At 42.7% G+C, this 12,248-nt stretch overlaps 1 protein-coding gene across 1 annotated transcript; it reads left to right on the forward strand.

Moving 5' to 3' along the window:
* Positions 1 to 5,687: 5,687 nt before the first annotated feature.
* LOC129860920 (troponin C, slow skeletal and cardiac muscles-like) lies at positions 5,688 to 9,170 on the forward strand. Its single transcript, XM_055931844.1, has 6 exons — positions 5,688 to 5,841; positions 7,562 to 7,592; positions 7,733 to 7,879; positions 8,156 to 8,270; positions 8,414 to 8,550; positions 8,749 to 9,170. The coding sequence occupies exons 1-6, from the start codon at positions 5,818 to 5,820 to the stop codon at positions 8,778 to 8,780; spliced, it is 486 nt and encodes a 161-aa protein (XP_055787819.1). The 5' UTR covers positions 5,688 to 5,817; the 3' UTR covers positions 8,781 to 9,170.
* The last annotated feature ends 3,078 nt before the right edge of the window (positions 9,171 to 12,248 follow it).

A 12,248-nucleotide genomic window follows, 5' to 3' on the forward strand; every position in this document is an offset into this window, starting at 1 on the left:
CTCTCACTCTCCCTCCCTCTCTCTCGGACAGCTGAAATGTTGGTGCAGGCGCACTATTTCCAGTCAAGGACACAAAGCATCCAAAATAGATTTATCTATGTACAGTATCTGTTGTCATAATGACTCCACCAGCCTCTTCTTTGCTGATTTTAGCAGTTTGCTGTGTATACTGTATGTCATAAACATATTATACATCTATATAGGATTATCAAGAATCTAAGGAACGTACAGACCAATACAATCCAATGTTAAAAAGAATCTTTGACGATGTCACGTTCTGACCTTAGTTTCTTTTTATGTCTTTGTGTTAGGTTGGTCAGGGCGTGAGTTGGGGTGGGTAGTCTATGTTCTGTTTTCTATTTTGTTGTATTTCTATGTCTGGCCTGATATGGTTCTCAATCAGAGGCAGCTGTAGATTGTTGTCTCTGATTGAGAATCATATTTAGGTAGCCTGTTTTCCCCATTTTGGTTGTGGGTGGTTGTTTCCTGGGTTTGTGTTTGTGTCACCATTCAGGACTGTTTCGGTTATTCGTTTTCATTCACTTTGTTATTTTTGTATTTTGTAGTGTTCAGTTTATTATTAAAATATGACGAACACTTACCACGCTGCATATTGATCCAATCCTTCCTACTCCTCAGACGAAGAGGACGAGAATCGTTACAGACGATTACAGAATATGAAGAGTTTAAACAATTAAAATGAAATGTATATTTGATGCCTCTGTGTTGACATGGTGTATTTTGAGGACATTAATACAGGTTACGATAGGCAGGGCTTCACTGTTGCAGCACTCAACTTATAGTTCATCATTATTACCCGATGAGGGAATCAAACAGAACAAGTCAACCGCACAACCACTCTGCCACTTTCTTCCATAAGACACTAGTAAAACTAGTCTACTACAATGCCTTGGCAAGACAGAATTGTGGGTTAAAACCCTGCGTGTCTTTCTTTCCGGTCCTTTCGTACCAAGAAACATAATTTCATAGATCGAAACTAACCTTCAGAAAGTATTCACAGCCCTTGACTTTTTACACATTTTGTTGTGCTACAGCCTGAAATTAAAATGGAATAAATATCGATTTTTTTGTCACTGTCCTGCACACAATACCCCATAATGTCAAAGTGGAATGATGTTTATTTTATTTTTACAAATTCATTTAAAATTAAAAGCGGAAATTATTTTGAGTCAAGTATTCAACCCCTTTGTTTTGGCAAGTCCACATAAGTTCAGGAGTAAAAATTTGCTTAACAAGTCACATAATAAGTTGCATGGACTCACTCTGTGTGCAATAATAATGTTTAACATGATTTTTGAATGACTACATCATCTCTGTACCCCACATATACAATTATCTGTAAGGTCCCTGTAAGAACCGACGCTAGAGATGAGAAGCAGGGACAGGGAGTTGAACATTTAATGAACGGACAAGTGACAGAACAGGAACAGAGTCAGAACAGGGTGAACAAAACAACAATAATACTGAAACGGGGAACAACCTCGGGAAGAAACAGATATAGGTGAGGTAACGAAAGCAGGTGATTGAGTCCAGTTGAGTACAATGAATCACTGATGCACGTGACGAGGGAAACAGGTGTGCGAAATGATGGTGGCAGGAGTGCGTAGTGTAGGGCAGAGCGGGAGTAGGCGTGACAGTACCCCCCCCCGCGCCCTCTAGGGGCGCCACCCGGCGTCCCACCTGAGCGAGCCTGACAGGCCTGCCGAGGCATGGGCGCTGGACAAGCCGGCTGGGGCGTAGAAGCCAGACGAACCGGCAGAGGCGTGGGAGCCTGGCGAACTGGCTGATGTATGGGAGCCTGACGATCTGGTTGAGGTGTGAAGCCTGATGATCCCGCTGGGACGTGGGAGCCTGATGAGTAGGCTGAGATGTGGGAGCCTGATGATCCGGCTGAGGCGTAAAACTCTGACCATCCGGGTGAGGCATGACGTGGGATGGGAGCCTGCTGAGCCAATCAGGGCAAGGAAACCTCTCGAGCCAGCTAGGGCGTGGAAGCCCAACAAACCAGCTGAGGCACCCCACTGGTTCCATCGGCGGCGGCCCCGGACCCAACTTCACCACCAAGACCAAAAAGCCAGCACTCCCCGATGCTTCAAATGGTGGCTTCAGCATTCTGTAAGAACCAACGCTGGAGATAAGAAGCAGGTACAGGGAGTTGAACATTTAATGAACGGACAAGTGACAGAACAGGAACAGAGTCAGAACAGGGGGAAGAAATAGACAATAATGCTGAAGTGGGGAACAACCTCGGGAACAAACAGATAAAGGGGAGGTAATGAAAGCAGGTGATTGACTCCAGGTGAGTCAAATAAATCGCTGATGCGCGTGACGAGGGAAACAGGTGTGCGTAATGATGGTGTCAGGAGTGCGTTGTGCAGGGCAGCCAGGCGCCTTCGAGCGCCAGGGAGGGAGAGCGGGAGCAGGCATGACAGTCTCTCAGTCGAGCAGTGTATTTCAAACACAGATTCAACCACAAAGACCAGGGAGGTTTTCCAATGCCTCGCAAAGAAGGACAACTATTGGTTGATGGGTAAAAATAATAAAAGCAGACATTAAATATCCCTTTGAGCATGGTGAAGTTATTAATTACACTTTGGATGGTGTAATTAATCCAGTCAAGACAGAGATACAGGTGTCCTTCCTCAGGGATTTCCCCATCAGGCCACTAGTGTCTTTAAAACAGTGTTAGAGGTTAATGACTGTGACAGGAGAAAAACTGAAGATGGATCAACAACATTGTAGTTGATAACCTAATTGACAGAGTGAAAAGAAGAAAGCCTGTACAGAATAAAAATATTCCAAAACATGCCTCCTCTTTGCAACAAGGACCTAAAGTAACACTGCAAAAAAATTGGCCAATCCAATACAACACATTATTGAGTACCACTCTCCATATTTTCAAGCATAGTGATGGCTGCATCATGTTATGAGTATGCTGGTAATCGTTAAGTACTGGGGAGTTTTCCAGGATAAAAAACAAATGGAATGGAGCTAAGCATGGGCAAAATCCTAGAGGAAAACCTGGTTCAGTCTGCTTTCCAACAGACACTGGGAGATTAAATAAGGTTAATAACCTAAAACCTAAAACACAAGGCCAAATCTTCTTACCAGAAGACAGTGAATGTTCTTGAGTGGCCAAGTTACAGTTTTGACTTAAATCTACTTGGCAATATATGGCAAGACCTGAATATGGTTGTCTAGCAATGATAAACAGCAATTTTGACAGAGCTTTAAGAATTTTGAAAAGAATAATGGGCAAATGTTGCACAATCCAGGTATGGACAGCTCTTAGAGACTTGCCCAGAAAGACTCAAAGATGGATTTACTGCCAAAGGTGCTTCTACAAAGTATTGACTTAGGGGTGTGAATACTTATGTAAATTAGATATTCCTGTATTTAATTATCAAAAAATGTGCTACATTTCCAAAAAACATGTTTTACTTTGCTCTTATGGGGCATTGTGTGTAGATGGCTGAGAAAAAAATATATAATTTATTTCATTTTGAATTCAGGCTATAACAACAAAATGTGGAATAAGTCAAGGGGTATGAATTCTTTGTAAAGGCACTATGGGAACGCATTGAATAACACATTCATATATGGCTAAACAAACAGTGAATCCAAAAATAAATCATTACGAATAAGGTTTTGAAGAAAATATAAGAAAGCTCAGGAAATATATACAGTTGAAGTCGGAAGTTTACATAAACCTTAGCCAAATACATTTAAATTCAGTTTTTCACAATTCCTGACATTTAATCGGAGTAAAAATTCCCTGTCTTAGGTCAGTTAGGATCACCACTTTATTTTAAGAATGTGAAATGTCAGAATAATAGTAGCGAGAATGATTTATTTCAGCTTTTATTTCTTTCATCACATTCCCAGTGGGTCAGAAATACACTCAACTAGTATTTGGTAGCATTGCCTTTAAATTGTTTAACTTGGGTCAAATGTTTCGGGTAGCCTTCCACAAGCTTCCCACAATAAGTTGGGTGAATTTTGTCCCATTCTTCCTGACAGAGCTGGTGTAACTGAGTCAGGTTTGGAGGCCACCTTGCTCTCACGCAACCCATTTGTGACCAAGGTTTAACTTCCTGACTGATGTCTTGAGATGTTGCTTCAATATATCCACATAATTTTCCTGCCTCATGATTCCATCTATTTTGTGAAGTGCACCAGTCCCTCCTGCAGCAAAGTACCCCCACAACATGATGCTGCCACCCCCGTGCGTCACGGTTGGGATGGTGTTCTTCGGCTTGCAAGCGTCACCCTTTTTCCTCCAAACATAGTGATGGGCATTATGGCCAAACAGTTATATTTTTGTTTCATCAGACCAGAGGACATTTCTCCAAAAAGTACGATCTTTGTCCCCATGTGCAGTTGCAAACCGTAGTCTGGCTTTTTTATGGCGGTTTTGGAGCAGTGGCTTCTTCCTTGCTGAGTGGCCTTTCAGGTTATGTCGAAATAGGACTTGTTTTACTGTGGATATAGATACTTTTGTACCTGTTTCCTCCAGCATCTTCACAAGGTCCTTTGCTGTTGTTCTGGGATTGATTTGCACTTTTCGCACCAAAGTACGTTCATCTCTAGAACACGTCTCCTTCCTGAGCGGTATGACGGCTGCGTGGTCCCATGGTGTTTATACTTGCGTACTATTGTTTGTACAAATGAACATGGTACCTTCAGTACCTTTGGAAATTGCTCCCAAGGATGAACCAGACGTGTGGAGGTCTACAATTTTTATTCTGAGGTCTTGGCTGATTTCTTTTGATTTTTCCATGATGTTAAGCAAAGAGGCACTGAGTTTGAAGGTAGGCCTTGACATACATCCACAGGTACACCTCCAATTAACTCAAATTATGTCAATTAGCCTATGAGAAGCTTCTAAAGCCATGACATAATTTTCTGGAATTTTCCAAGCTGTTTAAAGGCACAGTCAACTTAGTGTATGTGAACTTCTGACCCACTGGAATTGTGGTAAAGTAAATTTAAGTGAAATAATCTGTCTGTAAACAATTGTTGGAAAGATTACTTGTGTCATGCACAAAGTAGTTGTCCTAACCGACTTGCCAAAACTGTAGTTTGTTAATAAGACATTTGTTGAGTGGTTGAAAAACGAGTTTTAATGACTCCAACCTAAGTGTATGTAAACTTCTGACTTCAACTGCATATTATTTACATATTTAACCCCTTTCTTGTTGGCACAAAACTTCATACACTATTATCTCCATAGCCAAATGAGAGATAAAAGTACAAGTACAACACATAAGAAGTACAGGATCCCTGCTGGAAGACACTGATTCTTTCCCCACAGACCACAGTGTAGAAAGGCCACCAAATCCCCAACAACCACAAAATCTTGTCTGTGAAATATAATTATTTTTCACCAAAAAAATGCTCTTATGTCCAGAACAACCACAGTGGGAAAAACAAACAAGTGTATTGATTTGACATCCTTAAAAAATGTGTTCCTACTTGGAATCCCGTTTGCTCCAGATCTAGCTTGGAGACAATAAATATCACCAATTTAGGTGCTGCGGCCTAGGCTCTCCTATTGTTGGACCATCTCAGTTCTTCCTCTATTTATAGTTCTCTCTCTCTCTCTCTCTCTCTCTTCTGATGAGAACAGTGGGATGACGCAGAGAGAGGGTCAGAAGTTTTTTTAAACACCACATGCCCCTAACAATAAAGGCTGGGGCAGGTGTTGCTTCTATCCTTTGTCCTGTGTCTGAGGCGTTTGTGGGAGCGTCAGTGTGTTCCAGTGACTGAGACAGAGACGAAGGCAGGCCAGCAGCCATGGATGATGTATACAAAGCAGCGGTGAGTACAGACACAGGGACAAAACCTGCAGGTTGGGGGTTAGTTGACACAGGAGGATGCCAGATAGTTTTTGTCTGGGATAATAGACAGTCTTTTTCACCGCACATTCATATTACAGTTTGAATCGATTAACTGAGGTCAGCTAGGAGTCTTCATCTGATATACTAGGGAGGAAGGAGGGACTAGTGATCTCAATCTTCATTCATTGGCGTACCTGGGTGTACTGTGGCTGAGTAAAAATCAAGGCATTGTTATGAAATCACGTGCCTTTTCTTGGCGGTTTGTTGGCTCAGGTTGTGGACGGGGGTATATCTGTTGAGGTACAAGGTCAACATGAATATGTGAAAATAACAGCCCGTCATGACTGTGGTGTTATGTTTAACACATTTCGCACAATGGCTATATGCTCCAGCTCACATTATATTTACAGTACACACTCTCTGGACACAAGCCAGAGGTGAATAGAGGTTAATGGGCCCTGAGGAAAGTCATCTCTAGTTGTTCAACTGAATTAGACGTTGATGACGTCAAAAAGCCCTAATCCGCTTTCAAGAGCTGTGAGAAGCGAGAAATGGTTTTACCAGTCAACCTCAATTCAAGATATATTTCACGAGAGCTACCGAGTTGTAAATTATGATTTCAGTATACCCAAGGTACCTTTGACAAACCAAGTACTCGTCAAAGGAAAGGGATTGGTAGTCACATAGACATGTTCCCACCTTGACGTTGATTGGTCAAAGTAAGTGCAGTAATATTGAGTGTCAAGACCCAACTAAACATGGTCATACGATGGGAAAGCACCTCGTGTGAAAGTGTCATTCAACACCATCTTTTTATAGAGAAGAGTAATCAAGAAGGGCCAGCAGAACTTTTCTGAATGTGTTGACCATTATTGTCCCTCTGAGAATAGGTCATTGTTCTTCTAAAATAAGAGTTCACAGTGATTGAATAAATGATCTCACCAAGAGAGTTGTAAAGTCAATGGAAATTCAACATTGTATCTTTTGAATAAACAACTAACAAGTGCCAAGATTCATCAAGGTTAAACACAAAGTTAGTCATGTTCTATGAGGACAGCTATTCTGAAAAGCTTGATTAAATGTGAACTGCACAACAAAAAGCTCATTGCCATGATATTATGAACATTTGAGTTCAGCATTATCTTTTCTGAGTACCCAGATGACGTAATGTGAGGTTAGATGGGATTTCTGGCATTTCTCTGCCTGACAACATAGAACAAAGGACAGTTAGGAAGAGGAAGAGAGTCGACAGCTGTCGGCTCAAACAAATGTCTGTCAGCAGAATCTGTGCCAGAGCCCCCCTCGCCACAATACAAGAATAGTAGGTGAAGAAAGCAGCGTGACATTTTAGTCAGACTGCACCATGGGTAGGGGGCTGTGCTCGACAGGTTTTGGGCTGAGTTCAACAAGAGGGAGAAGGGGCTGGGGTACTGATGGAATATATTACACACTGCGAGGGCTCAGGGCTGACTGCATACCAAGGTGAAGAGAGACAAGACAATGAGGAAATGGCCACCAATGGCCTCCAGTGTGGTGCAACTATGAGTTGTCAATTTGTCAAACATAAATGTCAGAGGCAAACCAATCTGCATAATTTAGGCACATAAAGTAGACTAAGATGAGTTCAAAAGTACTATACCATGTCTGTCAACGTGAGTAAATTGCATACAATATGTAACTTTCCCTACTGTTCCCTTCAGGTTGAGAACTTAACAGAAGAGCAGAAAAATGGTGAGTCTTGGTTTTTGGAGACAATAATTGCTCTTACAAACCATGTCTTCTTTAATTTTGCACCATTCATGTCTGTGGAGAAGCACTAGTAATACCCATAAGCTCTATTTAATCTGCTTCTCACCATTATGTCCCCACAGAGTTTAAGGCAGCCTTTGACATTGCATGTCAGGGTGCAGAGGACGGCTGCATCAGCACCAAGGAGTTGGGGAAAGTGATGAGAATGCTGGGGCAGAACCCCACCCCAGAGGAGCTGCAGGAGATGATAGATGAGGTGGATGAGGATGGTGCGTCACCATGGATACAAACATATCAACACTCAATACTACACAATACTACATCCCCTCACTTCAATATGAATTAACCTTAGGCAAAGTCATTAGGTCAGGTAGCCTGAGGGGTGGTTCATACATAGTTTTCAGACTGGTCTGAAATATTAATTTCGAAGTCATCACATTACTATGTTTCAGCATTAAGGCACTGTGTGTGTGTGTGTGTGTGTGTGTGTGTGTGTGTGTGTGTTCGTGCGTGCGTGCGTGCGTGCGTGCGTTGGGGGGTTACAGGCAGCGGGACAGTAGACTTTGATGAGTTCCTGGTGATGATGGTGCGCTGCATGAAGGAGGAGAGCAAAGGAAAATCAGAGGAAGAGTTGGCTGAACTTTTCCGCATGTTCGACAAGTAAGGCTAATATCAAGTAAAGTGGCTGCCAAAATACATGTGTGCTTACTCTGCCAAGAACCTATAAAGATAAAAATATAGAAAACTAAAAAAGTTATGTCAATGTTATCTGGGATATGTGTACTCATTGATGCTGCTTACAGAAACGGAGATGGCTACATTGATTTGGAGGAGCTGAAAACCATGCTGGAGTCAACTGGAGAGGCCATCACTGAGGATGACATCGAAGAGCTCATGAAGGATGGAGACAAAAATAATGACGGAAAAATTGATTATGATGGTAAGACAAGAGGTCCAACAGTAATCATTTTAGACAAAAGATCAGGCTGGGACTTCCAGAATGTGTAATTGTTAGTTTGTTTTTGTCAGCTACATGTACCAATGACACTCGTCTAGGTAATCCATTCAAAACAGTTCAAATCCAGGCAGTCAATAAGAAATTGTCCATCATGAGCTGGGGTGTCATTCTCTTCCACAGAGTTCCTGGAATTCATGAAGGGGGTTGAGTAAAGGACTCCAAAGATTCATGGACTCTCAGCCCGGGAAAATACTCATACCTCCTCTTAGCTCTGACCGTCACATTATTGCCTGAATACGTTGGACAACACTGAAATAAAAACCTCTTTCTGCTTGGCTCCATCTACCACTAAACACGTGTTATATCCTCAATGTGTATCGGCCTTGGTTGACATCTTGTATGTGGTCTAGTTTTTATCCATACCATTATTAAGGGACCTTAAAGACAATAGGTCTTGTTATGTCCTTGAAGTGAATTTCTGAACTACAAATTGATTTAACCCCCCATAATCCTATAATATTTTATTTGAAATTTTAACCGAGGGGAGGAAACACTCTTCTCCACAATACTGTATATTTTCAATAAAGAAAGATTTTCAGTAATCCAGATGAGTCTTCAATTCAATCAAATTGATATCAACAGGATTGCATATCACCATTGTATTGTATGTTATTGTATTGAATTGCATTGTATTGTAGAACAAATGAATAGCACAATGGGTCATTGCTGTATAAAGGGCACACAATGTAGGCCTGGTAAGGCTCTTGAGATAAGTGACAAATTCCAAGATTTGCAGGGGTTAACACCAGGTATCACTTTATCATTGTGTGAACCCCCCCCCCCCCCCCCCCCCCCCACACACACACACAGATTAAATATATCACATTAGTACGAGTCCTGAATGCTGATTGGCTGACAGCCGTGGTATACCACGGGTATGAGAAAACATTTATTTTTTACTGTTCTAATTACGTTGGTAACCAGTTTATAATAGCAATAAGGCACCTCGGGGGTTTCTGGTATATTGCCAATATACACTCCGCAATGCGTCATGCATAAGAACAGTCCCTAGCCGTGCAATATTGGCCCTATACCACACCCCTCGTGCCTTATTGCTTAAATATATTATGGAAAATGTTTAAGTATATTCATTTCTTGGGTGGGTTTACAGGACAGAGCCCATGTGAAAAAGTTAAAATAACAGAGGGCATCCGAGAACGCGTCTGCTACAGAAGCTCGTTTCAACCAATGGAGATGTATCGAATCATGTGTGTCTTTTGCACAATGATGTTTATATACATCACTGGTTTTGTGCCAAGTCAACGCGCTGATGAGATAAATATGACGTAGGCAACATCAGATTCACCACACTGAAAATATTACTAGCTAATGAAATCATAACATATTGTTGTCTAAATTGTACCCTCCGTAATAGTATTGGACTCGTGGCAGCAACCAAGGTAAAAATAAATCATGACTACCTGGAACGATCAAATGCGCCAGGTGCTTCGCGGAATGAATAACTTTCGCCAGGTTAGAGTGAAACTAGGGAGTGATATGGGAGGGAATGACAAGCTGTGGTTATCTATGTGTGTTTAATAGCGAATTTACTACTAGTTATCATTCTAGCCTATACTACAACGCATCTCTCTAGAAGGCAACATTTGTTTGCGCTACCCAGGCTCCAGTCGCACCACTTTCCTTCGGTTTGGGGTGGGAGGAGAGCAAGTTGGTCGGGTGCCTTGCAAAAGTGGCGTCCATTTTGAGTAAATTTCCAACCTCTTCAATCGACCACACGGCGGCGCTATTAGTCTGTGCCAAAATGTTGACTCCTTTAGGAGGTCGGAGGCTGTAGATTCTGTTCTTAAATCACGTAGGAAGGAAGGCTCACTGACCGTCTTGAAAGGATGGAGAGATGAGATGAGAGGGAAAGTGTACTATAATATACTCTGAGAATTAAACCAAACTCAGAAATGTGACTGGATGGAGAGATGAGATGAGAGGGAAAGTGTACTATAATATACTCTTGAGAATTAAACCAAACTCAGAAATGTGACAGGATGGAGAGATGAGATGAGATGGAATGTGTACTATAATATACTCTGAGAATTAAACCAAACTCCGAAATTTGACGTTTATACACTTAAAATTATACATTTGTGCCTCTTCTATAGAATTATGAAGTAATGCCCAGAGTCTGCGACACTCCACTAATGTGTATGGAGAGATCTCAAATCAAATCACACTTTATTTGCCACATGCGCCGAATACAACAAGTGTAGACTTTACCGTGTTTGGACCATGATAGTTCGTTGGTGTCCAAGGACACCAAGGAACTTGAAACTCTCGACCCGCTCTACTACAGCCCCGTCGATGTTAATGGGGGGCCTGTTCGGCCCGCCTTTTCCTGTAGTCCACGATCAGCTCCTTTGTCTTGCTCACATTGAGGAAGAGGTTGTTGTCCTGGCACCACACTGCCAGTTCTCTGACCTCCTCCCTATAGGCCGTCTCATCGTTGTCGGGGATCAGGCCTACCACTGTTGTGTCGTCAGCAAACTTAATGATGGTTTTGGAGTCGTGTTTGGCCATGCAGTTGTGGGTGAACAGGGAATACAGGAGGGGACTAAGTACACACCCCTGAGGGGCCCCAGTGTTAAGGATCAGCGTGGCAGACGTATTGTTACCTACTCTTACCACCTGAGGGCGGCCCGTCAGGAAGTCCAGGATCCAGTTGCAGAGGGACGTGTTTAGTCCCAGAGTCCTTAGCTTAGTGATGAGCTTCGTGGGCACTATGGTGTTGAACGCTGAGCTGTAGTCGATGAACAGCATTCTCACATAAGTGTTTATTTTGTCCAGGTGAGAAAGGGAGGTATGGAGTGCGAATGAGCTTGTGTCATCTGTGGATCTGTTGGTGCGGCATACAAATTGGAGTGGGTCTAGGGTGTCCAGGATGATGCTGTTGATGTGAGCCATGACCAGCCTTTTAAAGCACTTCATGGCTATCGATGTGAGTGCCACGGGGTGGTAATCATTTAGGCGGGTTACCTTTGCTTCCTTGGGCACAGAGACTATGGTGGTCTGCTTGAAACATGTAGGTATTACAGACTCGGTCAGGGAGAGGTTGAAAATGACAGTGAAGACACTTGACAGTTGGTCCGCGCATGCTTTGAGTACACGTCCTGTTAATCTGTCTGGCCCAGCGGCTTTGTGAATGTTGACCTGTTTAAAGGTTTTGTTCACATCGGCTACCGAGAGCGTTATCACACAGTCATCCAGAACAGCTGGAGCTCTCGTGCATGCTTCAGTGTTGCTTGCCTCGAAGCGAGCATAAAAGGCATTTAGCTCGTCTGGTAGGCTCGCGTCACTGGGCAGCTCACGTCTGGGTTTCCCTTTGTAGACCGTAATAGTTTTCAAGCCCGGTCACATTCGACGAGCGTCAGAGCTGGTGTAGTAGGATTCAATCTTAATCCTGTATTGACGCTTTGCTTGTTTGATGGTTCGTCTGAGGGCATAGCGGGATTTCTTATAAGCCTCCGGATTAGTCTCCCGCGGCAGCTCTAGCCTTTAGCTTGATGCGTATGTTGCCTGTAACCAATGGCTTCTGATTGGGATATGTACAGTTGAAGTCGGAAGTTTACATACACTTAGGTTGGAGTCATTAAAACTCATTTTTCAGCCAC

This window comes from Salvelinus fontinalis, chromosome 8 (genome assembly GCF_029448725.1).
Source record: "Salvelinus fontinalis isolate EN_2023a chromosome 8, ASM2944872v1, whole genome shotgun sequence".
NCBI lineage: Eukaryota > Metazoa > Chordata > Actinopteri > Salmoniformes > Salmonidae > Salvelinus > Salvelinus fontinalis.